The following is a 26350-nucleotide window of genomic DNA, read 5'->3' as shown; positions in this document are numbered from 1 at the left end:
AAAGTGAAAAAGGATAGTGAAAAAACTGGCTTAAAACTCAACATTGAAAAAACAAAGATCATGGCATCTGGTCCCATCACTTCATGGCAAATAGATGGGGAGACAATGGAAACTGTGATGGGCTTTATTTGGGGGGCTCCAAAATCACTGCAGATGGTGACTGCAGTGGTGAAATTAAAAGATTTTGCTCCTTGGAAGAAAGGCTATGAAAAACCTAGACAGCATATTAAAAAGCATAGACATTACTGACAAAGGTCCACACAATCAAAGCTATGGTTTTTCCAGTAGTCATGTATGGATGTTAGAGTTGGACCATAAAGAAAGCTGAGTGCCCAAGAATTGATGCTTTTGAACTGTGGTGTTGGAGAAGACTCTTGAGAGTCTCTTGGACTGCAAAATCAAACCAGTCAATCTTAAATGAAATCAGTCCTAAATATTCATTGGAAGGACTGATGCTGAAGCTGAAGCTCCAGTACTTTGGTCACCTGATGCGAAGAGCTGACTTAGAAAAGACCCTGATTCTGTGAAAGATTGAAGGCAGGAGGAGAAGGGGATGACAGAGGATGAGATGGTTGGATGGCTTCACTGACTCAATGGACATGAGTTTGAGCAAGCTTCAAGAGTTGGTGATGGACAGGGAAGCCTGGTATGCTGCAGTCCATGGAGTCACAAAGAATTGGATATGACTGAGGGACTGAACTGAATGATAAAATTGAGAACTCATGAAATCATCTGAAAAGTGCAAACCTGAATATACCAATATGGTGCAAATTAGAGTGTATTGATGGTAAGTGTAGGACATGTGATTTAAAAGCTACTTTGTGCGTGCATGGTTAGTTTCTCAGTCATGTCTAACTTTTTGCAACCCCATGAACTGTAGCCTGCCAGGCTCCTCTGTCCATGGTGTTTTTCAAGCAAGGATACTTTGAGTGGGTAGTCATTGCTTTCTCCAGGGGATCTTCCCAACCCAGGGGTTAAACCTGAGTCTCCTGCATTGCAGACAGATTCTTTTCCATCTGAGCCACCAAAGCAGCTAGAAAAGGTACATTAGGACCATGTTATTTATCAGGTTATCTTGAATCTTGTAAAGCTTGTTGAATATATATGCCTACATCAGTTTCCTTATGAATTTGATTTGTGAGCTCTGGGAAAATTGGATATTTATGTTATGATCAGTCAAGTAGTGTAACACTGTTAAATAGGAATTCCCCTGTTGCCTTTGTAGTATGGTTCACATTACTTGAAATCTGAAAGAAAAAGTGTCATTTCTTTAATATTGTTGAAAACTGAAATTCAAAGTTAAATTTTTCCTAATAGCACCAGTATTAAATGGGGAACAATAGAGGATATGAGTTTTTTTTTTTAAGTGGCATCATCTTTTCACTATAAACATCAGCTTTCTCCATAGAATGTTCCTCAGAGCCTCCAATACCTCTTTGTTCCTCAGGCTATAGATAAGGGGGTTGAGCATGGGGGTGATGATAACATCAAACACAAAGAGACACTGGTCCACATCTGTGGGGAGAGAGGAACCTGGGGTCATGTAGATGATCATAGCTGGACCAAAGTAGAGGCTCACTACACTGAGGTGGGAAGAGCAGGTGGCCAGAGCTTTGTTTCTTCCCTCAGGGGCGTTCATATGGAGGACAGTGAGAAAGATGAGGATGTAGGAGGTCAAGATGAGTCCAAAAGGTATGAGGAGGAAAACAATGCCAGATGCCAACACCACCTTCTCATAGGTTGAGGTATCCTCACAAGAGAGCTTCAGAAGGGCCATAACCTCACAGAAGAAATGGTGAACCTCCCTGGAGTCACAAGTAGAGAAATTCATGGCATAAACTGTGTGCATAAGGGAGATAAGCATACCCCCAACCCATGAGCCAATGGCCATTTGCAAACAGACTCGGGGGGTCATGATGACTGGGTATCTGAGGGGGTAACAGATGGCCAGATAGCGGTCAAAGGCCATGAGTGTCAGGAGAACACACTCAGCCACTCCTAGCATCAAGTAAAGAAAGAGTTGGTCTCCACAGCCAATGTGAGAGATGAAACTCTGTCCAGAGAAGAAATCATTGACCATCTTCGGGACAGTGGTGGAGATTAGGGTGAGGTCCATGAGAGAGAGCTGGCTGAGTAGGAAATACATAGGAGTGTGAAGGTGGGCATCACCCCAGATCAGTAGGGCCAAGACTGAGTTTCCAGTGATGGCAACCCCAAGAATGAACAGAATTATGGTGATGAGAAGGCCAGGATGCCTGGAGTCTGAGAAGAGGCCCAGGAGAATGAAATCAGTAATGGAGGATTCATTTCCTTGCTCCATGTCTTAGTTGACTGGTTTGATCTGGAGGATCGAGGGAGAAAAGCACAGAAAGTAAGACTGCCCTTCCTTTGTAAATATACCACTGACTTTTATCTTTTCCTGAAAATCAAATATTTATGAAGTGAATTCAAATATGTAGTAGTATATTTAAATGTGGGTAAGATTAATGATTTGGCATCCACTGATATTTTAAAACATTATTTAGCAATCCATCTGACAGGATAGTCAATGCAAATGAAGAAAATATATTTTGGTCATATTGTTTAGCATTATTTAGCACATTGTGGCTATAATTTTGTTAAGGATTAGAAGTGTGATCTTCATTCAGTATGAAAATTCCATACATCTTGGTGGTGTGATATACACCCAGACTTCTTCTGAAGTGGATTTTAATGCACAGCCACCACTGGGGTCTGGAATGTCAGCATATTTATTGCTTATAGATTCTCCAACTAAGTCTAGATTTATCCTTAGGGAACTCAGAGATCACAAGCAGGTGGCCTGGTTATGGGTGAGAAATTTTACTGCCTAGTTCTATAGAAAGATGTCAAGAAGAGAAGGTGGGATAAGTAAGGACAAGGGAGAAATCTGGGAAGTGGAAAGACATGATGGCAACACAGAATGACAAGTAACAACCGGTGATGGAAGAAGTATCCTTTTTCAATCCATCTTCTCACGAACATTATTCGCACGATATGTCTGCCTGGTCATTCTACTGGAAGCGTATCACTGGCTTGATTTATTCCTTAACCCTTATTTTATATTCCTTTACCATCTGAAATCTTACTATTATTTGCATGTTTATTTATCTATTGTTTGTTCCCCCCATAAAAATGCAGGTTCTCTGAGGGCAAAGTATTAAGTATTGTTTCCTCAGTGCCAACAAAGAACCTGGCAGGTACCAGGCACTCAATCAGAATTTATGGGACACAGAAAAGGATGAAAAGCTTCTATACATAGAGAGAGAGTTGAAAAAACAGGGATAAAGACCAGAATTCCTAGCAGAGTACATTATATAAATGGCTTAATCACATGCTGACGTTGCTGTTCTACTCCCAAGAAACTTTATCTGCTGGCATTTTCCATGATTTTCCAAATCCAAGCTGGCCTCATTCTTCAGCTCCTCCAGCTTCCATGCACAACTAAGGTCCTACAGTTGCTCAGCAAGGAGTGGAGTGGAGCTGACTTTCAACTAAGGGGAGGTGGCCTGTGCAAAATCAAAATGAACAACGTGAATTTTCCAGCTCCGGACATGGCTATCTCACACATATCTCTGAGTTTAAAGAATTGAAAAAGTGATTTTCCAACATGATAGCCTTGTGTTAAAGTAAGCAAAAGAACTGGGTTCATCTCACAAACGAGTGACTAGGGAGAGGGTTCTATGCAGCCCTGCCCTGGCCTTTATGACTGTGTGGTGAATTTACAAATTCAAGCATGAATTTGAGCATACATTGGTGAATGTGTAAATCTGAAGCCAGTATTTTAAATATGTATGACTATATTGAATAATATGATTCTTTTTTTGAAACTAGGTTTGGTTAGAACTTCTTTCCAAAGCTTAGAAAACAACAAAGATGTTAAGATGTGTTTGATTCTTTGGGACTCTGTGGATTGTAGCCCACCAGGCTCCTCTGTCCCTGGAATTTCCCAGGCAAGAATACTGGAGTGGGTTGCCATTTCCTTCTCTGGAGGATCTTTCTGACCCAGGGTTCAAATCCACAGCTCCTGAATTGGCAGGCGGATTCTTTACCACTGAGCCACCAAGGAAGCCTGAATAATCAGATGCTCTTTTTGAAATCTGACCTAGTTAGAACTTCTTTCCAAAGCCTAGAAAACAACAAAGATAACTTAAAAGAAAAACTTTTTATTTCATATTGGAATATAGACAATTAACAATGTTTATTTTCAGGTGGGCAAAAAAGGGAATCTAAACCACATTTCTGAGAACAAAGGATTGCACCAATGTTTATAACACAAAGAGTTTAACTATCTTTCTTAAACTCACCAGTTACTAACTAGTAGTTGATCAGTTTAATAGCATTATAAACTGTGTATATATAAATACAGATGACCCATGAACTTACAACATATAATCTGCCTCTGCTGCTGCTGCTGCTGCTAAGTCGCTTCAGTCGTGTCCGACTCTAGTGACCCCATAGAGGGCAGCCCACCAGGCTCCCCCGTCCCTGGGATTCTCCAGGCAAGAACACTGGAGTGGGTTGCCATTTCCTTCTCCAATGCATGAAAGTGAAAAGTGAAAGAGAAGTCGCTCAGTCGTGTCCGACTTGTAGCTACCCCATGGACTGCAGCCTACCAGGCTCCTCCGTCCACGGGATTTTCCAGGCAAGAATACTGGAGTGGGTTGCCATTGCCTTCTCCGATAATCTGCCTCAGGGTCTGGCAATTCACTGAATTCTCATGCAGCTGCTCAACTCTCCAGGAGGGTTTTATCATACAGCTGGGAGTTTATTCTGAAGCACTTTGAAGATGTTAACCCATACAGAGGGTCACAAATTATTTCTAATTCTTGTGTCTCCCCACAAGAGCGTAAGACAATTACTTGTTTCTCCACTGTGGGCTACCTTGTTATCATACGTGTTGTCATCCTTGTCACCTTCTGGAGATTCTTAATTCTTCTATACCTTCCTTTGTATTGTGCAGCTCATCAAGTCAAACATTAGGCTCTTTATGAGTGGAATAAAGTCTTATAACTGATGATCTTGGTGAAGTTGGTACTGCAAGCTCATAGCTGATCCAGAATATCTCTGGTAGGCCATGAAGCAGAGATTAAATACAGCACTGTGGACAAGAGAGATACCGTGAACACTCTGGGGAATGTGTCAGCTCAGTCCAGCCCTGGTAGGTAATTAGCTCAGCTACCAGGGGGCAAAGTCAAATTCATTCAGGGAAAAAAGTCACTGTCAGCCATCTGCTCAGCAGGATGATGGTTAAAAAGCAAAATGAGATTTAAACTCTGATTCACCACTTTTTAATACCTGCATGACCTGGGAAATTTCCACTGACTTCCTCACTTCTGTTTCCTCATCTACAAATTGGTGATAACAATACACTTTCTCATTGAATTGCCCTCATGGCTAAATGTAATAATGAGTGTGAACAGTATATCCTAATTGGCCATAATAGCCTTAAGATGAATTTTTCGGAGTCAGTCACATTACAAAATATCTACTATTGATTTAACCTGGATTCAGAAAATTAAGATTATGTCATCCAGTCCCATCACTTCATGGCAAATAGATGGGGAAACAGTGGAAACTGTGTCAGACTTTATTTTTGTGGGCTCCCAAATCGCTGCAGATGGTGACTGCAGCCATGAAACTAAAAGATGCTTACTCCTTGGAAGGAAAGTTATGACCAGCCTAGACAGCATATTAAAAAATAGAGACATTACTTTGTCAACAAAGGTCCGTCTAGTCAAGGCTATGGTTTTTCCAGTAGTCATGTATGGATGTGAGAATTGTACTATAAAGAAAGCTGAGCACCGAAGAATTGATACTTTTGAACTGTGGTGTTGAAGAAGACTCTTGAGAGTCCCTTAGACTGCAAGGAGATCCAGCCAGTCCATCCTAAAGGAGATCAGTCCTGGGTGTTCATTGGAAGGACTGATGTTGAAGCTGAAATTCCAGTACTTCGGCCACCTGATGTGAAGAGATGACTCATTTGAATCCACAGAAGAGCTATACAAAGAAGATCTTCACAACCCAGATAATCACAATGGTATGATCACTCACCTAGAGCCAGACATCCTGGAATGTGAAGTCAAAGCAAAATGAGATTTAAACTCTGATTCACCACTTTTTAATACCTGCATGACCTGGGAAATTTCCACTGACTTAGGAGCATCACGATGAACAAAGCTAGTGGAGGTGATGGAATTCCAGCTGAGCTATTTCAAATCTTAAATGGCGATGCTGTGAAAGTGCTGCACTCAATATGCCAGTAAGTTTGGCAAACTCAGCAGTGGCCATAGGACTGGAAGAGGTCCATTTTCAATCCAATCCCAAAGAAAGGCAATGCCAAAGAATGCTCAAACTACCACACAATTGCACTCATCTCACATGCTAGTATAGTAATACTCAAAATTCTTCAAGCCAGGCTTCAACAGTACATGAACTGTGAACTTCCAATATTCAAGCTGGATTTAGAAAAGGCAAAGGAACCAGAGATCACATTGCCAACATCTGTTGGATGACTGAAAAAGCAAGAGAGTTCCATAAAAACATTTATTTCTGCTTTATTGACTATGCCAAAACCTTTGTGTGGATCACAGCAAACTGGAAAATTCTTAGAGATGGAATACCAGACCACCTGACCTGCCTCTTGAAAATCTGTATGCAGGCCAGGAAGCAACAGTTAGAACTGGACATGGAACAACAGACTGGTTCCAAATCAGGAATGGAGTATTTCAAGGCTGTATATTGTCACCCTGCTTATTTAGCTTATATGCAGAGTACATCATGAAAAATGCTGGGCTGGATGAAGCACAAGCTGGAATCAAGATTGCTGGGAGAAATATCAATAACCTCAGATATGCAGATGACACCACCCTTATGGCACAAAGTGAAGAAGAACTAAAGAACCTCTTGATGAATTTGAAAAAGGAAAGTGAAAAAGTTGGCTTAAAGCTCAACATTCAGAAAACTAAAATCATGGCATCTGGTCCCATCACTTTTGGCAAATAGATGGGGAAACAGTGGAAACAGTGACAGACTTTATTTTGGAGGGCTCCAAAAGCACCACGGATGGTGACTGCAACCATGCAATTAAAACATGCTTACTCCTTGGATGGAAAGTTATGACCAACCTAGACAGCATATTCAAAAACAGAGACATTACTTTGCCAAGAAAGGTCCATCTAGTCCAAGCTAAGGTTTTCCCAGTAGTCATGTATGGATGTGAGAGTTAGTCCGTAAAGAAAGCTGAGCACCAAAGAATTGATGCTTTTGAACTGTGGAGTTGGAGAAGACTCTTGAGATCCCTGGGACTGCAAGGAGATCCAACCAGTCCATCCTAAAGGAGATCAGTCCTGAATATCCATTGAAAGGACTGATGTTGAAGCTGAAACTCCAATATTTTGGCCACCTGATTTGAAGAACTGACTCACTAGAAAAGACCTGGATGCTGGGAGATTGAAGGCAGGAGGAGAAGGGGACAACAGAGGATGAAATGGTTGGATGGCATCACCGACTCAATGGGCATGAGTTTGAGTAAACTTTGGGAGTTGGTGATGGACAGGGAGGCCTGGCATGCTGCAGTCCATGGGGTCGCAAAGAGTCAGACACGACTAAGCAACTGAAGTGAACTGAGGGCTGAATTGTGTTGTTGTGTGGTAGAAACCAACCCAACATGGCAAAACAATTTTCCTCCAGTCATCAAATAAGTTTTAAAAAATGAACGAAAGAAGAGGGACCCATCACTCCAGCAACACAAATGAAGCAAGCTGAGGGGATTAGGAGAAAGGCTATTTTTACACAGAGAATGGGTTGTTATTCAGGCCTCGTATATATTTACTTTGAAGTGGTGTAGTTTTGTGCTCCTCTGCTCTCAGAGAACTCATTGATTTAGTTACTTAAAACTGACTTTATCAGGAGAGAGGGTATAAAGTCCACATTTGTAGAGAGAAAATGAAGACAGGGAGAGTTTCATTGGGTTTTATCAGATCCTACTGCCTCCAGGGAGATTTTAACTCTGAACTGTCTACTCAATGGGACATAGGAGCCTGTTTTGAAATAGGGTACATCCTGAGCATCTTCCTTATTGAGCCCACAACTTCCTTGTTCCTTAGGCTATAGATGAGGGGGTTCAGCATGGGGGTGAGGATGGTGTCAAACAAAGAGAGCCTGGTTCAGAACAGAGGTGTGAGAAGATCCAGGCCTCATGTATATTTGCATGGCTGGGGCATAATAAAACGTGAGCACAGTAAGATGGGAGGACAGTAGCCAGGGCCTCGTTCCTGCCTTCGGGGGAGTTCATTTGCAGGACCTGGAGGAAGATGAGAGTATAGGAAGTCAGAATGAGGCTTGTGGGGAGAGGAACCCCAACAATGCTGGTCACTCCTAGTCCTTTCTCATAGGCAGATATGTCCTCACAAGACAGCTTCATGAGGGCTTTGACTTCACAACAAGAGTGGTAGAGCTCTCAGGAGCCACAGAGGGGAAAGTGCATGGCATAAGCCATGTGGACCAAGGATGCCAGAGCCCCTCCCACCCAGGACCCCACAGCCATCAGCTGGAGGACCCAGTGGCTGATAATGATTGAGTATTTGAGAGGATGACAGATAGTCACATAGCGGTCATAAGCAATGAGTGTCAGGAAGAGACACTGCTATCCCAAGAGTCAAGGTAAAGAAGATCTGGGCCCCATAGCCAATCAGGGAAATGCTTCTCTTCCCTAAGAAAAAGTTGACCAACATTTTGGGGACTACGCAAGAAATGAAAATCAGGTCAATGAGAGAGAATTGGCTAAGCAGAAAATACATGCAGGTATGAAAGTGGGGATCTGTCCAGATGAGAAGAATCAAGCTGATAGTTCCTATGATAGCAATGATGTAGATGAGGAGGACAACAGAGACAAGAAGATCAGTATGTCTCATTCCTGGGAAAAGGCCCAAGAGAATGAAATCTGTGCTCAATGTCTTGTGTCCTGTCTCCATGTTGTCTCCTTACCAGCTTCACCTAAAAGAAAATGGAGACTTTTAAACACATGTGTAAATGAGAAAGGAATTAAACCAGAAACATAAATTTAGTAAGTGATGGCATAACATAGAACATTTTGGAAGGACTGAAAACAGAATTTTATCTGCTTCATAAAGATGCTGAAACCATAGGAGAAAAATTAATAACTAGAGCATAAAAGTGACACTAGATTTTTTTCCCCACCAGTGTCCTAACCCTTCCTGTAGGCAAGCGTTTTCACTTTTAATTATCTTCTTCTGATAATATGAACAATTCTAATATTTCTGCATCTTTTCATATTCCTAGTTTCAGTCAATGCAATCTTGGTATCACACAAGGATACCTTAATGAAATAAATCTATAATTTAGGTATAACATGAACTAAACACATCTCCTGAAGTTAACAATTGTGTTTTGGGAAACTCTAATATCACATATTTGACTTGATGTTGAATTTCCTTCAGGATAGGGGCCAATGAATGCTGAAATACACTAGGTCTTCAGAAAAATTTGCCCTTAGTAGAATGGGTTTTCTAAGTCTTCCTGCACCAAATGTATTCAGAGATTAAACAAGCAGCAGTTGCTTCATCTGACAAACAACTAATCTCAAAAATATACAAGCAACTTATGCAGCTCAATTCCAGAAAAATAAACGACCCAATCAAAAAATGGGCCAAAGAACTAAATAGACATTTCTCCAAAGAAGACATACGGATGGCTAACAAACACATGAAAAGATGCTCAACATCACTCATTATTAGAGAAATGCAAATCAAAACCACAATGAGGTACCACTTCACACCAGTCAGAATGGCTGCGATCCAAAAATCTGCAAGCAATAAATGCTGGAGAGGGTGTGGAGAAAAGGGAACCCTCCTACACTGTTGGTGGGAATGCAAACTAGTACAGCCACTATGGAGAACAGTGTGGAGATTCCTTTAAAAATTGCAAATAGAACTACCTTATGACCCAGCAATCCCACTGCTGGGCATACACACCGAGGAAACCAGAATTGAAAGAGACACATGTACCCCAATGTTCATCGCAGCACTGTTTATAATAGCCAGGACATGGAAACAACCTAGATGTCCATCAGCAGATGAATGGATAAGAAAGCTGTGGTACATATACACAATGGAGGATTACTCAGCCGTTAAAAAGAATTCATTTGAATCAGTTCTGATGAGATGGATGAAACTGGAGCCAATTATACAGAGTGAAGTAAGCCAGAAAGAAAAACACCAATACAGTATACTAACGCATATATATGGAATTTAGGAAGATGGCAATGACGACCCTGTATGCAAGACAGGAAAAAAGACACAGATGTGTATAATGGACTTTTGGACTCAGAGGGAGAGGGAGAGGGTGGGATGATTTGGGAGAATGGGAATTCTAACATGTATACTGTCATGTAAGAATTGAATCGCCAGTCCATGTCTGACGCAGGGTGCAGCATGCTTGGGGCTGGTGCATGGGGATAACCCAGAGAGATGTTGTGGGGAGGGAGGTGGGAGGGGGGTTCATGTTTGGGAACGCATGTAAGAATTAAAGATTTTAAAATTTAAAAAATAAAAAATAAAATTTAAAAAAAAATAAAAAAATAAACAAGCAGCAAAGATTGAATTTGATATCTCTCGGAAGGATAAGAAAGGACACAACTTTTAAAGTTGATGCCCATTCTTACTGTATTTTAGAGTCAACTTGGATGGAATGTTGTTTCATTTATATAGAGAGAAACAAGGAAATTGCCTCAAGGGTTTACAGCTTCCCCCAGTTACCCTTTGCACTGATGGCCAACCTAATCCATCAGAAAAAGAAATACCCAAATATCTAAGTGAAATGCAGATAAAGTAGTTCATTGAATCTCTGTGAACACAATGGCCTCTGCCTTGAGTCCCTCAGCCAGAGGGAGGAGGTGCCGCCCTGTCTCTTTCTTTCTACTTGGTTTCTTGGACCACTTTGAGCTTTTACTTGTGGCTCTTAGACATCACTATGTACCAGGACCACATGGACTGCTTGCTATTAATAAAATGTACTCCCAGAGAACTGGATGCTTAGGTCTAGGATGAGCTCCTGAAACCTTCATCTGTAAGTGGAGCCCATGTGATTCTGATGTTGGAAATATAGGCTGTGCTTGAGAAACCTGGTCCTGGAGAAGGTCTGTGTATGCGTGTTAAGTCACTTCAGTCATGTCTGACTTTGTGACCTTATGGACTGTAGCTTTCCAGGCTCCTCTGTCTATGGGATTCTCCAGGCAAGAATACTGGAGTGGATTGCCATGCCCTCCTCTAGGGCATCTTCCTGGCCTAGGGGTTGAACCCAAGTCTCATATCTCCTACCTTGGCAGGCAGGTTCTTTACCATTAGTGCCACCTGGGAAGTCCCCTGGCTAAGCTATAGGGTCCATATTCAGTGGTGATATCTGTGCATTGTGTTACATTCTCCTCTTAACCCCAGAGACACATGCATAAATTGTATTTCATATTTTCTCTTAAACTACATAACTAACTGAATTGATTGGTACCTTTAGATTGCTGCAGAGCTTTGATCCTGTAACCACAGGCAGTAGTGGAATAATTACTATAGTTCTGTGTCACATATCAGATTTATTAACTGAAGTCAATAGATATGATAAAATGCTATTATATACCTTGATGTCCATACATTTCATGGATGCCCAGGTGATTGAAATAGTCTGCATTCTCTCTTTCAAATGAAGAATTTATTACTCTCAATGGAGTTTGCCTCTCAGAGTCACCAAAGTGAACTGATACCAGCTTGATGCCTTTGTATGAATGATCAATGCCAAAATAATTTATTGCTTCAGTGTGTTACCTTAACAAACTATGGAGAGCACAGTCATATTGGTGACTTGATATAAGTTATTGTTCCAAATTTTCCAATAAGTAGTTTCAAAGGCCCACAGTATGAATTTTACCACTTCTATAAATCTTCCTAAACCAACCACACTTTGTGTGTATGTATTAAAGATTATGGAAGTAGCCAAAGATGTACTGAGGTGAAAGAGGGTTAGCTCTTTTCCCCATGACCCCACTAAAACTGGGGGAAAATAAATAAGAAAGCAACTTCGCAAGTTTCAGACTAAATTCTGCCAAACCTACAGGTATTTATTGACCAAACATGTATAAGAAACAGGCTCACAAGAAACTTTATGGAACCTATTCTGTGAGTTCAAGGAAGCCTAGTCTTCCTAGATGTTCTCAACATCTTCTGTATGAACGATTCATTTCATTCATTCAACAGTGAGAGGTAGGTTTCTAGCATCCAGAAAGCCAGCGTTGTGCAAACAGAATCCAAAGTTTAAGGCTTGGTATGGCCTGGCTGGTGAGTTTAGCCTAGATCCCTCATAATTAAAAGAAAGCATACACATAACCAAGCTTTACTCATGAGTAGAGAATGTATCTAAGAAAACTTTTAATAGTTAATCCATATATTAGGGTTACATTTAATCTTACTTGCAGCAACCCATTTCTACTATTCACCATGTTAAATAGCAAGACACTATTTCCACCAATACAATTCTATCTTGTCAATCTTTAATTATTGATTATCTATTTCTTCTTAAGTAAAACATTTAAGAGCCTCTGGTCTAAAACCTAAGAGCTCATCTAGTTCAATATTCTTTGATTCTAAGACAATTGAGCACCAAACCTAACTGATACTGTGAAATACTTTCACAGTGAAACTGGTAACCTTTTGAGGTTTTCTCTTTCTTCTACTTTTACCAACATTTTTAGATTCTGAGGCCACATACCAGTGTTTTGTTCTTTTAAAAAAACTGTCATATGAGTTGACTGATAGTATAAATGAAGTCTAACATATCTTAATTCTGGTCCCTGGAGCACAGACTCTACAGGAGAATTTATCTCTTTCTTTATCTCTATCTCTGTCTTTTTTAAAAAGATTCTTTTTGGGGGGGGAGGGGTAGCCTGATCATAATATTTATGTACATGAAATATCTTGAGAAAGCACACAAAAAGATTAGCTTATTTGTTCATTTCTTCAGTGTCCATTCTAATCTAGATTGAATGGCTCGATGAAGGAAAAAAGTTCCAGTGTTATTTCTCATGATCCACATGTAGAAGGCATGAATATCCCTGGTATCCTGGCTATCTAGAGCAGATACAACACGTCCAGGAATCAGCAAAACCATTTTGCGTGGTGGCTCTTCCCCAGAAGGCAGTAAAGAAGTGGGAATTCAGATATGCCAAGCTAAAGTTTTTTGTTTTTAACTTACTTCATTGGCCCAATACAGTATGGTCCAGCTCATTCACTGGATGACAGTGTTTTCACTCACTTTAGCTGTACAGTGAGGTTGGTGTGTCCAGAAGGAGATGCTTTAGCTCAAGGAACAATTGATACAGAACTACTTAGGAGAAATAAGCACTTGACAGGTTCATCACTGAACCGCTTTCTTCTGTACAGAATCTGGTTGTTTACAAATATTATCTGGTTGGATGAGCCACAAAAACCACTGGGATAGAGACAGAAGTGTGTTTCCCCCCTCTATACCATAAACTAAGAAGTTTATACTCCAAGAAGTTAAGTGAGCTGTTGGTCAGAAAAAAGATACTTGAACCTACGGAATCTTGTGCTCAAGTGTATCTTCCTCTCAAAATGCACTCTCCTGTGCAAGTAAGATGATAGTAATACAGTGATTTTCATTCTCTATTTTAACAAAATGCTTTCTATAATTAACACCAAAAATACTCCAGCCACGGAGGGATATTAGAGTTTGGATTATTCAGGCAAGTGAGGAGAATATCAAGGGAAAATTAAGTGAGAATTTTTCTCTTGTCCGAAACTGAAAGTCTGAGGAGTAAGTCTTTATTTCTTATTCATTTCTGAACAAGTGGTGTGGCATTAAATAAATGTCTGTAGTAAGAGGCTGGTGAAAGCTAAGTGAAGTTCCAGGGTAGAAAACAGTTTGGGGAAGAGGTAAGGATGGCTATTCTCCCAAGGTATAATAGAAGAAGATGTCTTATGAGCAGTTAGTCAAATCTAGAAGATGAAAGGTATGCTAATTCTGCACCTTACAAGGAAAGTATTATATAGACCATATTCTTATTAAAAACAAAGTATAAAAGGAATCTAAAAAACAAAAACTCTCAGATCAATGCCAATGTTAATTTGGGAAATGCACAAGATAGATTCAAAAGAAATTGCTGAAAAGAGCAAAAAACCAGAACATGGACATGAGGAAACACAAACTAGAGGGGAATAGAATCAAACAATTGGAATGCACTTTGTGAGAATGATTGACATGCAACGGATTAAACATGGAATATTTTGTTTAGGTAACAGAAAAGTATGTATAAATACATTTTGTAAGTCATTGTTTTTGTAATTAAATTATTTAAAATCTCATCTCTGGAGGTGTGTGTGTATTTTGTGTGTAAACATAGGTATGAATTTTTTTAGGTGATTCATTTACTTATGTATACTTTAGATGGCCTCTTGGTCTTATATTTCATTCAGTAGGTTATTTTCCTCCCACTCTCTAACAAACAGAGAACATCAAAATTCTTGCATACTTTGTTTAGGTGGAGAATATGGTTTTCACTTATCACTGTAAACCCAAACAATTTTATAGCATTTTGTACATAGCTGCTAGATGTAGAACACTATCTGGGCAAGAAAATTTCATTGTCATTAGATATAGGATGTTCTGTCTCCTTTAATTTCAGGAGACACACTTTTGCTTTCTGTGGAAGAAGAATGGAATGTTCCGATTCTTTGAGAGGCAGATCAAAGGCTCAACTCATATAAAGCCCATTGCAAAATAGGATAGTAAAATTTAGTTCTTTTGTGGACAATGCATACACGGAGAACATTTCTCTTCTACCTGGGTTTGTAGATCATATACTTCAGTTCAGCTTAGTTCAGTCGCTCAGTCATGTCTGACTCTCTGCGACCCCATGAACCGCAGCACACCAGGCCTCCCTGTCCATCACCAACTCCTGGAGTTCACCCAAACCCATGTCCATTGAGTTGTGAGGCCATCCAACCATCTCATCCTGTCATCCCCTTCTCCTCCTGCCCTCAATCTTTCCCAGCATCAGGGTCTTTTCAAATGAATCAGCTCTTTGCATCAGGTGGCCAAAGTATTGGAGTTTCAACCTCAACATCAGTCCTTCCAATGAACACCTGGGACTGATCTCCTTTAGGATGGACTGGTTGGATCTCCTTGCAGTCCAAGGGACTCTCAAGAGTCTTCTCCAATAGTGAAAGTGAAGTCGCTCAGTCGTGTCCTACTCTTTGCGAGCCCATGGACTGTAGCCTATCAGGCTCCTCCTCCATGGGATTTTCCAGGCAAGAGTGCTGGAGTGGATTGCCATTTCCTTTTCCAGGGGATCTTCCCAACCCAGGAATCAAACCCAGGTCTCCCGCATTGCAGGCAGATACTTTACCATCTGAGCCACCAGGGAATACCACAATTCAAAAGCATCAATTCTTCAGCTCAGCTTTCTTTATAGTCCAACTCTCACATCCACACATGACCACTGGAAAAACCATAGCCTTGACTAGACGGACCTTTGTTGACAAAGTAATGTCTCTGCTTTTTAATATGCTGTATGCTGCTGCTAAGTCACTTCAGTCATGTCCAACTGACTCTGTGCGACCCCATAGACAGCCTCCTACCAGGTTCCTCTGTCCCTGGGATTCTCCAAGCAAGAACACTGGAGTGGGTTGCCATTTCCTTTTCCAAATATGCTGTATAGGTTGGTCATAACTTTCCTTCCAAGGAGTAAGCGTCCTTTAATTTCATGGCTGCAATAACCATCTGCAGTGATTTTGGAGCCCAGAAAAATAAAGTCAGCCACTCTTTCTGCTGTTCCCCCATCTATTTGCCATGAAGTGATGGGAACAGATGCCATGATCTTAGTTTTCTAAATGTTGAGCTTTAAGCCAACTTTTTCACTTTCTCACTTTTTCACTTTTTTACTTTCTCCTCTTTCACTTTCATCAAGAGGCTTTTTAGTTCTTCCTCACTTTTTGCCATAACGGTGGTGTTATCTGCATATCTGAAGTTATTGATATTTCTCCCAGCAATCTTGATTCCAGCTTGTGCTTCATCCAGCCTGGCATTTCACATGATGTACTCTATAAGTTAAATAAGCAGGGTGATAATAGACAGCCTTGACATACTCCTTTTCCTATTTGGAACCAGCCTGTGATTCCATGTCCAGTTCTAACTGTTGCTTCCTGACCTGCATATCATACTTAGTGAAGTCAAAATTGGAAAGCAGAAAGTTCCAATCTTAATGTGAATGTTTAGAAAGTATCCTTACTAGTATTGTCATTTTGTGCCTCATCTCACCTGAAATCCTCAAGGTCCCTTCATGGTGGTGTTGCTCTGTTCAGTACAGGTCTAGACCTGGTGGCATCTGGATGACTGACTTGGTCTTCATCAAGATTATTCTTTTCACTTCTCCTTGAGCCTCCTCACTGCACTGCAGTGGATCAAATAATAAGGTGCTCAACACAGGAAGATCTTGTGCAGCCAAATCTTCTCCAGGATTTGACAAATCTTCTCTATAACAGAACCAATCAGAGCCTTAATTACCCTAACTCACAACTGAGAGTTGGTGTACTGTCCCTCCCACTGCCGATATCACTAGGTAAAAATAGCCCAGGTTACTCCTGTAGTGTCTTTTCTATACCAGTGTCTCCCCAGCATGTTCAGTTGTAGATATCACCTGAGGATTGAGGAAACACAGGAATTCTAATGTTCCTGAATCAAAATGTCAGGAATATGTGTATTTATCAAGGTCTCTTTGTCATTACCACCAGACAAATGTGGCAAAAAACTGATTAATGGAAGATTTACTTGCTCACCAAAAAGTGATAGTGGAGGACAGAGCTCCTGGTGGTAGATCTTAACGCTGGCTGCAGGTAGAAATTGCATCATTCAAGAACAGGGTGGTATATCCTTACCATTAGTAATTTAACCTTTCTCCCACCCTTGTTCTAATATGTAGGTAACATGAAGAAACACTGTTTCCTCTTTCCTCCCAATAGATGATTAAATCTGCTGCTCTTAGGAAACATGGAGGGTGAAAATGAAAGACCCTGAATGTGTTTGTCCTCCATGCTGGAGTATGTATGGATACAGGCAGAGACTTGGATATAAAACCTTTACCCACAAATGTGCTCAATAATAGTTGTTAACTTGGTATTACTGTTGGTTTAGGGTTTGCAGGAAAAGTGCCATTCAACCTGGTTATTGGGTAGTTCCAATCACCTTTGGGGATTAGAGCAGTAGGTTCCAAATCCCAGATCCCAGACAGAGATCCTAGTGGCATTGGCTCTGTTTTTTGAAGTTTTATTTTCCTGGATTTTCCGGCTTGTGTGTTAGACATTAGGCTGAGTGAGTTAATACATGATACCATCTGAAAATGGAGCCTTATTAGAGCTCTGTGTCCTCATTGATAAATTAAAAATTTAGGCTACATGGTTTCAAGTTAGAAATTTTACCAAAAAATGAATCATAACCATCCCTATCCTCAGTTACTTTCTTCATGCATTTGGGACAAATTAGTGTGGTGAGCACATTTTCAAGAAACTGTTGACCATTTGAATGTATTCTTTGGGAAAAATGTCTATTCAGGTCCTTTGCCCCTTTAAAAAAATGGATTATTAGAGTTTTCACTACTGAGTTGTATGAGTTCCTCAATATATTTTGGAATGCTTTGTCAGATATGTGGTTTTTAAATTTTTTTTCTCACAATCTGTAAGTTTCCCATTTATTTTTATTGATTGTTTCCATTTCTGAGGAGAGATTTTTCATCTGATGTCCACTTGTTGATTCTTGATTTTGTTGCTTGTGCTTTTGGGGTCATATCCAAAAAAAATCACTGCCAAAATCAAGATCAGGAAGATTTTCTCCTAGGTTTTCTCCTATGAATTTTATGTGAATGATGCAAGATAGGGGTCCAATTTCATTCCTTTGCATTTGCATATCCAATCATTTATTGAAGAAACTATCAGTTCAACATCGAGTATTCTTGGATCCCTTTTCAAGTATTAGTTGATTGTATATGCCTGGATATATTTCTGGATTCTCAATTCTGTTCCATTGGTCTATGTGTCAGTTTTTATGCCATTATCATACTGTTTTGATTACTATAGCTTTGTATTATAGTTTCAAATCAAGTAGTGTGATGTCTGCTTCCACTTTTGTTCTTTTTCAGGATTTCATTGTCTATTCAGGATCTTTTGTGGTTCCATACAAATTTTAGGGTTGTCTTTTCTGTTTATGTGAGAAATGCCCTTAGGATCTTGATAGGAATTGCATTGAATCTATAGTTGGCTTTGTGAGGTATGGATATTTTTTATAATATAAATTCTTCTAACCACTGAACACAGGGTATCTTTCCACTTGCTAGTGTTTTCTTCAGTTTTCTTTGTCAATGTCTTATAATTTTTATTGTACAGATCTTTCACCTCCTTAGATAAATTTACTTCTAAGTCTGTCATTGTTTTGATGCTGTTATGAATGAGACTGTTTTCTGTATTACTTTTTTAGACAGTTCATTTTTGATGCATAGAAAAACAACTAACATTTCTATGTTGATTTTGTTATTCTACAACTTTACTGAATTGTTTATTAGTTATAACTGTTTTTTTTTTTTTTTAGTCCTTAGGATTTCCTTTATAGAAGGCAATTCCATCTGCAAACAAATAATTTTACTTCATAGTTTGTCTATCTTTCATTTTTTTGGTTTGATCTCTCTTGCTAGGACTTCTAGTACTATCTTGAAAAGTAGAGTTGATAATAGACACCTTTTTCTTATTCCTAATCCCAAAAGAAAACATTCAGTCTGAATGAATGAAGAATCCATTTATGATTGGATATGATGTTAGCTGTGAGCTTGTCATATATGGCCTTTATTATGTTGAGATATGTTACTTCTATTTCCACTTTTTGAGGGTATTTGTAATGAATGGATTGGGAATTTTGCCAAATGTTTTTTTCACTATCTTTTGAGATGATCATATAATTTTTACCTTTAATTCTATTAATGTGATATGTTATATTTATTGATTTGAGTATGTAGAACCATTCTTGCATCCTAGGCACAAATTTCACTTGATCATGGTATATATTCCTCTAATGTGCTGTTGAAGTGATTACCAGTATTTTTGTTGTTGTTCAGTCCCCAAGTCATGTCTGCCTCTTCACAACCCCATTGACTGTAGTACATCAGGTTTCCCTGTCCCTCACCATCCCCCAGAGTTTGCCCAAGTTCTTGTCCATTGCATTTGTGATGTCAAGCAACCATCTCATCCTCTGTCACCCTCTTCTTCTGCCTTCAATCTTTCCTAGCATCGGGGTCTTTTCCAATGAGTTGGCTGCTTGCATCACATGGCCAAAGACTGGAGCTTCAGCTTCAGCATCAGTCCTTTCAACCCTGAATATTCAGGGTTGATTTCCTTTAAGATGGACTGGTTTGAACTCCTTGCTGTCCAAGGGACTCTATTTAGTTAAGGATTTTTTTGTATCTATATTATCAAGGATTTTAGTCTGTAATCTTCTTGTCCTTCAGTATTCTTATCTGATTTTGCTATTAGGGTAATTCTGGCCTCATAAAATAAGTTTGGGAATATTCCTTCCTCTTCAGTTTTGGAAAGAGTTTGAGAAGAACTGGCATTAATTATTCTTTACATGTTAGTAGATTCCATTTTCCAAGTCATCTGATTCTGAACTTCTCTTTGGTGGGAGGTATTTGACTATGAATTCAATCCTCTTACTAATTAAGTAATAATTGGTCTGTTCAGACCAATTTGTTTCTTCATTAAATCTTGGTAGGTTTTACATTTCTGGGAATTTATTTCTTCTAGGTTATCTAATTTGTGGTCATGTAATTGTTCATAGTAGTTCTTATGATTCTCAAAGTTTCTTTTTCCTTGAGGTTTAAAATTCATTGTGGTTTTTTTTTTTAAAGAAATTAGCTGTTACTATTTGTTTATATTTGGCTGTGTTGGTTATGGTCTTCAATGCTGTGTGTGGGCTTTCTCCAGTTGTGGAAAGCAGGGGGCTACCCTTAGTTGTGGTGTAAAGGCTTCCAATTGCAGTGGCCTCTCCTATTGCAGATCATGAGCTCTAGAATACATGGGATTCAGTAGTTGAGGCATGCAGTCTCAGCAGTTGCAGCTCATGGGCTATGGAGCACAGACTCAGCAGTTGTAGCACACTGGCTTTGTTGTCCCACAGAATGTGGAATCTTCCCAGACCAGGGATTGAACCTGTGTCCCCTGCATTGGAAGATGAGCTCTTAACCACTGGACCACCAGGGATGTCTATAAAGTAATTTTTATTTGAGATTTTTTCCCTTAATATATGCATTTATCACTATAAACTTTTTAGAACTACTTTTGCTGCTAAGTTTTGATATACTGTATTTCCATTTTCACTTGTCTTTGACTTTTGATTGTCCTTTTTAGTTCTATTTAGCCAGCTGGTTGTTTAAAAGTATGTTGTTTAATTCCCACATATTTGTAGATTTTCTTCTTGTAATTGATTTCTAGTTTCATACCATTGTGGTTGGAAAGATGTGTGATATGATTTCAATCATTTTTAGTTTGTTAGGGATGCTTTGCAGCCTAACATATCCTATCCTTGAAAATGTTCCATGTGAGCTTGAGAACAATGTATATTCTACTGTTTAAATCTGATATTAAGTAGTTTAATTCCAATGTTTCCTTATAGATTTTTCCATCTGCATGATCTGTCCATTGTTAAATGTGGGCTATTGAAATCCCTTGCCATTATTTTTTTACTCTCCATTTCCCCCTCAATATCTGTATGCTTTATATATTTGGGTGCGCCAATGTTGTGACTCAGACTCTGCCTACAATGCAGGAGACCCACGTTCGATCCCTGGTTCAGGAGGTTCCCCTGGAGAAGGGGATGGCTATCCACTCCAGTATTCCTGCCTAGAGAATTCCGCAGACAGAGGAGCCTGGTGGGCTACAGTCCATGGGGTTGCAAAGAGTCAGACACAACTTGAGTGACTAATACTTTCACTTTTCAATGTTGGGTGAATATACATTTATGATTCTTACCTCATTCTGATTAACTGACACTTTTATTATTATATAATAATATTCCTTTTCTCTTGTAATAGCTTTTTCTTAAGGCCTATTTAATGCGATACAAGTTATCAGTTCAGTCGCTCAATCGTGTCTGACTCTTTGCAACCCCATGGACTGCAGCAAGCCAGGCCTCCCTGTCCGTCATCAACTCCCAGAGCTTGCTCAAACTTGTGCCCATCGAGTAGCTGATGCCATCCAACCATCTCAACCTCTGTCGTCCCCTTCTCCTCCTTATATGCTTTTACTTCTCCTCCTTATATACTTATACAGATATAGGTATAGCTGCCCTTGATCTCTTTTGTTTCTATTTCTATGGGATATCTTTTTCCATCTCTTCACTTTTAGTCTATGTGCTTAGTCACTCAGTAGTGTTTGACTCTTTGCAACCCCTTGGACTGTAGCCCACCAGGCTTCTCTGTCCATGCGGATTCTCCAAGCAAGAATATTGGAGTGGGTTGCTTTGCCCTGCTCCAGGGGATGTTCCCAACTGAGGGATCAAACCCAGGTCTCCCACTTTGCAGATGAATTCTTTACCATCTGGGCCACCAGGGAAGCTATGTGTGGCCTAATACATGAAGTAAGTCTCTTACGGACAGCAAAATTTTGGTCTTCTTTTTTTTTCTGCATTCAGTCAGTTCAGTCGCTCAGTCATGTCCAACTCTGCGACCCCATGAACCGCAGCATGCCAAGACTCCCTGCTCATCACCAACTTCCGGAGTCCCCCCAAACCCATGTCCATCGAGTCGATGATGCCATAATACCATCTTATCCTCTGTTGTCCCCTTCCCCTCCTGCCCTCAATCTTTCCCAGCATAATGGTCTTTTCCAATGAGTCAGCTTTTCACATCAGGTGGCCAAAGTATTGGAGTTTCAGCCTCAACAGGAAAAGCCATAGCCTTGACTAGACAGACCTTAGCTGGCAAAGTAATGTCTCTGCTTTTGAATATACTGTCTAGGTTGGTCATAGCTTTTCTTCCAAGGAGTAAGCGTCTTTTAATTTCATGGCTGAAGTCACCATCTGCAGTGATTTTGGAGGCCAGAAAAATAAAGTCTGATACTGTTTCCACTGTTTCCCCATCTATTTCCCATGAAGTGATTTGCACTTAAATATTTATTAATAAGTATGGACTTATATTTGTCATTTTGTTGTTTTCTGGTTATTTCTTGGTTTGTTTGTTACTTTCTTCCTCTCTTGCTACATTTCTTTGTGTTTCGATGATTTTCTGTAATGTCATGCTTTGATTTCTTTCTATCTTTTGTGTGTATCTTCTTTTTGTTTGTAGCTACCCTGAAACTAGGATCACATCATCCGGTCCCATCACTTCATGGCAAATAGATGGGAAAACAATGGAAACAGTGATAGACTTTATTTTCTTGGGCTCCAAAATCACTTCAGACGGTGACTGCAGCCATGAAATTAAAAGATGCTTGCTCCTTAGAAGAAAAACTGTGACAAACCTAGATAGCATATTAAAAGACAGGGACATTACTTTGCCACCAAAGGTTCTTCTAGTCAAAGCTATGGTTTTCCCAGTAGTCATGTATGGATATGAGAGTTGGACCATAAAGAAAGCTGAGCACTGAAGAATTTGATGCCTTTGAACTGTGGTGTTGGAGAAGACTCTTGAGAGTCCCTTGGATTGCAAGGAGATCAAACCAGTCCATTCTAAAGGAAATCAGTCCTGAATATTCATTAGAAGGACTAATGCTGAAGCTGAAGTGCCAATATTTTGGTCACCTGATGAGAAGAGCCGACTCATTAGAAAAAGCCCTGATACTGGGAAAGATTGAAGGCAGGAGGAGATAGGGATGACCTAGGACAACACGGTTGGATGGCATCGCTGCCTAAGTGGACATGAGTTTTAGCAAGCTCTGGGGATGGTGATGGACAGGGAAGCCTGGCATACAGCAGTCCATGAGGTCACAAAGAGTCAGACGCCACTGAGCGACTGAATGACCACAACATACATACATATACGAAAACTTTTCTTCTCTGCTTGATAAAGCCTTGAGAAAAAACAACAACAAAACAGAGAGAAATTGAAAAACTAAACTAAATGAAATGGGAGCACTGAATATTAAATAGAAAAGGTAAAACAAACTAGATAAAAGTAAAACATCATCATGTAATCCAGTTGTTTTTAAACATGTTGTTGTTCAGTCCCTAAGTCATGCCCAACTCTCTGTAACCCCATGTACTGCAGCATGCCAGGCTTCCCTGTCCCTCACTCTCCTGGAGTTTGCCCAAGTTCATCTCCATTGAACTGGTGATGCTATTCAACCATCTCATCCTCTGCCACCCTCTTCTTCTTTTACCTTAAATCTTTCATGCATTGGGATCTTTTCCAGTGAGTTGGTTCTTCACATCAGGCAGCCAATGTATTGAAGCTTCAGTTTCAGCATCAGTCCTTCCAATGAGTATTCAGGGTTGATTTCCTTTAGGATTGACTAGTTTGATCTCCTTGCTCTCCAGGGGACTTTCAAGAGTCTTCTCTGGCACCACAATTTGAATTTGAAACATGGCTGCTCATTAAAAACACACCTGGAGCCTTGGGGGGAAAATGTCAATATATGGGCATTTGTATTTTTCCAAAAATTCTGAAATAATTCTGATACGTATCTGGATTTTTAAAAATAATTACACTTTTTTCTATTGAATGGTAGTTTTAGTGAGATAGAATTTATTATTTCGTGTTGACCAATAGTGATATAATGGTATTAAGTGAATAATAGTTACATAATCAAAATAGTAAGAGATATTTATCAGTTTAAATATTTACCATACAGTGATTATAGGAGCTGATAATGCTGAGAAATTATCATTCTCTACAATAATTACAATATTTTAAAATTTCACTACAACTTTTTAAAATAAAGCACCAATATCATTTATATTTTTTGAATACAATTTTAGATTTATTTTACATATACACAATGGACTATTACTCAGCCATAAAAGGGAATGAAATTGGGTCATTTGTAGTGATGTGGAATGACCTAGAGTCTGTCATACAGAGTGAAGTAAGTCAGAAAGAGAAAAATAAATATCATATATTAATACATATATATATGGAATATAGAGAAATGGTACAGATGAATTCATTTACATTGTAGGAGAAAGGTTTTAATTTTTTTCTCTCGGCTTTGACTAGGGCTGATTTTAGCACTCATTTTGCATTCCTCCTAAAGTGAATATAGTAAGTCTTTATTATCTTTAAAATAAAGTTCAATATGCCATACCTAGGAGGAAGGCTTTAAAGAGTCTAGTTCTCTTACTTCCCTACTGAATGCTAAGTTCAGTGCCCGGCCTTCAGTTGCACAGACATTTGTAACATAGCACTCATTTCCTGCTTTCTTTTCTGATTTACACACTATAACTTGTTTAATCCTCTTAGCAGTGCTAGATAGAAGGTACCATCATTTTATCCCAGTTTCTCAGATTGTCAGAATTTTGTAGTCTTATTTAGTGCTGTGTTTGCCTTAGACAATGGGTCTGATCTCAGAAGGAGGAGCACAAAGAAAAAGAAACCTTTGTTGGAGCCAAGAGAAAGAAAAGACAGATTTACCCTTTGTTTCTCATGAAACAAAATGCTGACATTAGGTTGAATGTGTATGATATTTTGGCAGTCTAAAAGCTGCTTTTCTTCATTCAAGAAAGATCAGACTATTTTAATATCACAGTTGTTGAAAGTATATATCAGAAGTTCTGCTTCATTCTGAGGAGCAGCTCATGCCTTCTTCACAGGTATATTTAAGTGGATGAGTGCATTCATAACTTGGGCATACATGAGCAAAAATGATGCTCTGTGTTATTTAGAAAATAAGTGTGTTTTCAGAATTTTGTGTCAGAAGAACTGGCTCTTTGATGGTGCTCTGAGACCATGGACAGATTCTTTTGTGTTTTATTTTCACACAACAAAAGGACTGAAATAAATGCTTTTAACATTCTATAATTTATAACAGAATTTTTCGAGTCTTAAAGGCTCCTGAAAGCAATTTAAATAAATATGCTAACATAAGATTATAATCATGTATAGCAATGTAGATGTCTTTTCATCTTCCTCAGGGGGAATCTATTGATGACTCTACTCTTCAAAGCTTCTATAACATCCTTGTTTCTCAGACTATAGATGAGTGGGTTAAGCATAGGGGTAAGGATGGCATTAAACATAAAAAGAGATTGATTTAATCTGGGAGTCTTAGAAGACCCTGGTCTCATGTAGACCAATATGGCAGGGCCAAAGTAGAGGCTGACCACACAAAGGTGGGAGGAGCAGGTGGCCAGAGCCTTGCTCCTGCCCTCAGAGGAGTTCATGTGGAGGACAGCAAGAAAGATGAGGGTGTAGGAGGCCAGGATGAGACTTAGAGGGATGAGGACCACCAGAGAGCTTGAGACCACCACTGACTTCACATAGGCTGAAATGTCCTCACAAGTGAGCTTCAAGAGGGCCATGACCTCACACAAAAAATGCAGGATCTCTCGGGGGTGACAAATGGGAAAATGCATAGCATAGGCTGTATGAACCAAGGAAGTTATTGCTCCCCCTGCCCAGGACACAATGACCATCTTTTTGCAGGTGGCATGGCTGATAATGACTGAGTAACGAAGTGGGTTACAGATGGCAATGTAGCGGTCATAAGACATGAGAGTTAGCAGGAGGCACTCAGCAATTCCCAGGGTTAAGCTGAAGAAGATCTGGGTTCCACAACCTACCTGTGATATGACTCTTTCCCCTGAGAAGAAGTTTGTGACCATTTTGGGGACAGAAGTTGAAATCAAGGCCAAGTCAATGAGGGAGAGGTGGCTGAGCAGAAAGTACATGGGGGATTGGAGATGCAAATCTAGCCAGATGAGAAGAATGAGAACAACATTGCTCATAACAGCCATACAGTAGACCAAAAGGATAAGGTAGATAAGGATCACAAGGTGGCTGGACTCAGGCCAGAGCCCCAGGAGAATAAAATCTGTGGATATAGTCTTATTGTTTCTCTCCATGGATGAACATTATTGCCCAGGAAACAACTGTAGGAACACTGTTCCATCTGATGATGTGTTGCTGTACAGCTTGTCTATTTTCCTTGCTCCCAGGACTCCTTTGAATAGTTTTTTGTAACTTTTTTCCTGTTGAGGTCTCTTCAGTATTATGCATAACTTCTCAAAATATATAGTTTTCATTAATTATCTCATGGATTACTTAATAACCTAATGTTTA

The 26350-nt window shown here is 39.7% G+C and overlaps 2 protein-coding genes and 1 pseudogene across 2 annotated transcripts; all 3 read right to left on the bottom strand.

The window, feature by feature from the left end:
• Positions 637 to 2604, bottom strand: LOC102191610 (olfactory receptor 2T29-like). The gene has a single exon (XM_005683273.2). The coding sequence runs from the start codon at positions 2318 to 2320 to the stop codon at positions 1373 to 1375; it is 948 nt and encodes a 315-aa protein (XP_005683330.2). The 5' UTR covers positions 2321 to 2604; the 3' UTR covers positions 637 to 1372.
• On the bottom strand, positions 7610 to 9684 carry LOC102168256 (annotated as a pseudogene).
• Positions 25165 to 26133, bottom strand: LOC102168535 (olfactory receptor 2AJ1-like). The gene has a single exon (XM_005683274.2). The coding sequence runs from the start codon at positions 26131 to 26133 to the stop codon at positions 25165 to 25167; it is 969 nt and encodes a 322-aa protein (XP_005683331.2).

Source organism: Capra hircus, chromosome 7 (genome assembly GCF_001704415.2).
Source record: "Capra hircus breed San Clemente chromosome 7, ASM170441v1, whole genome shotgun sequence".
Taxonomy (NCBI): domain Eukaryota; kingdom Metazoa; phylum Chordata; class Mammalia; order Artiodactyla; family Bovidae; genus Capra; species Capra hircus.
The sequence above is the reverse complement of the archived record's forward strand: the minus strand, read 5'-3'. Positions and strand labels throughout refer to the sequence as shown.

Coding starts and splice junctions, on each gene's coding strand:
- LOC102191610 (XM_005683273.2), bottom strand. CDS start 2,320: ATGGAGCAAGGAAATGAATCCTCCATTACTGATTTCATTCTCCTGGGC.
- LOC102168535 (XM_005683274.2), bottom strand. CDS start 26,133: ATGGAGAGAAACAATAAGACTATATCCACAGATTTTATTCTCCTGGGG.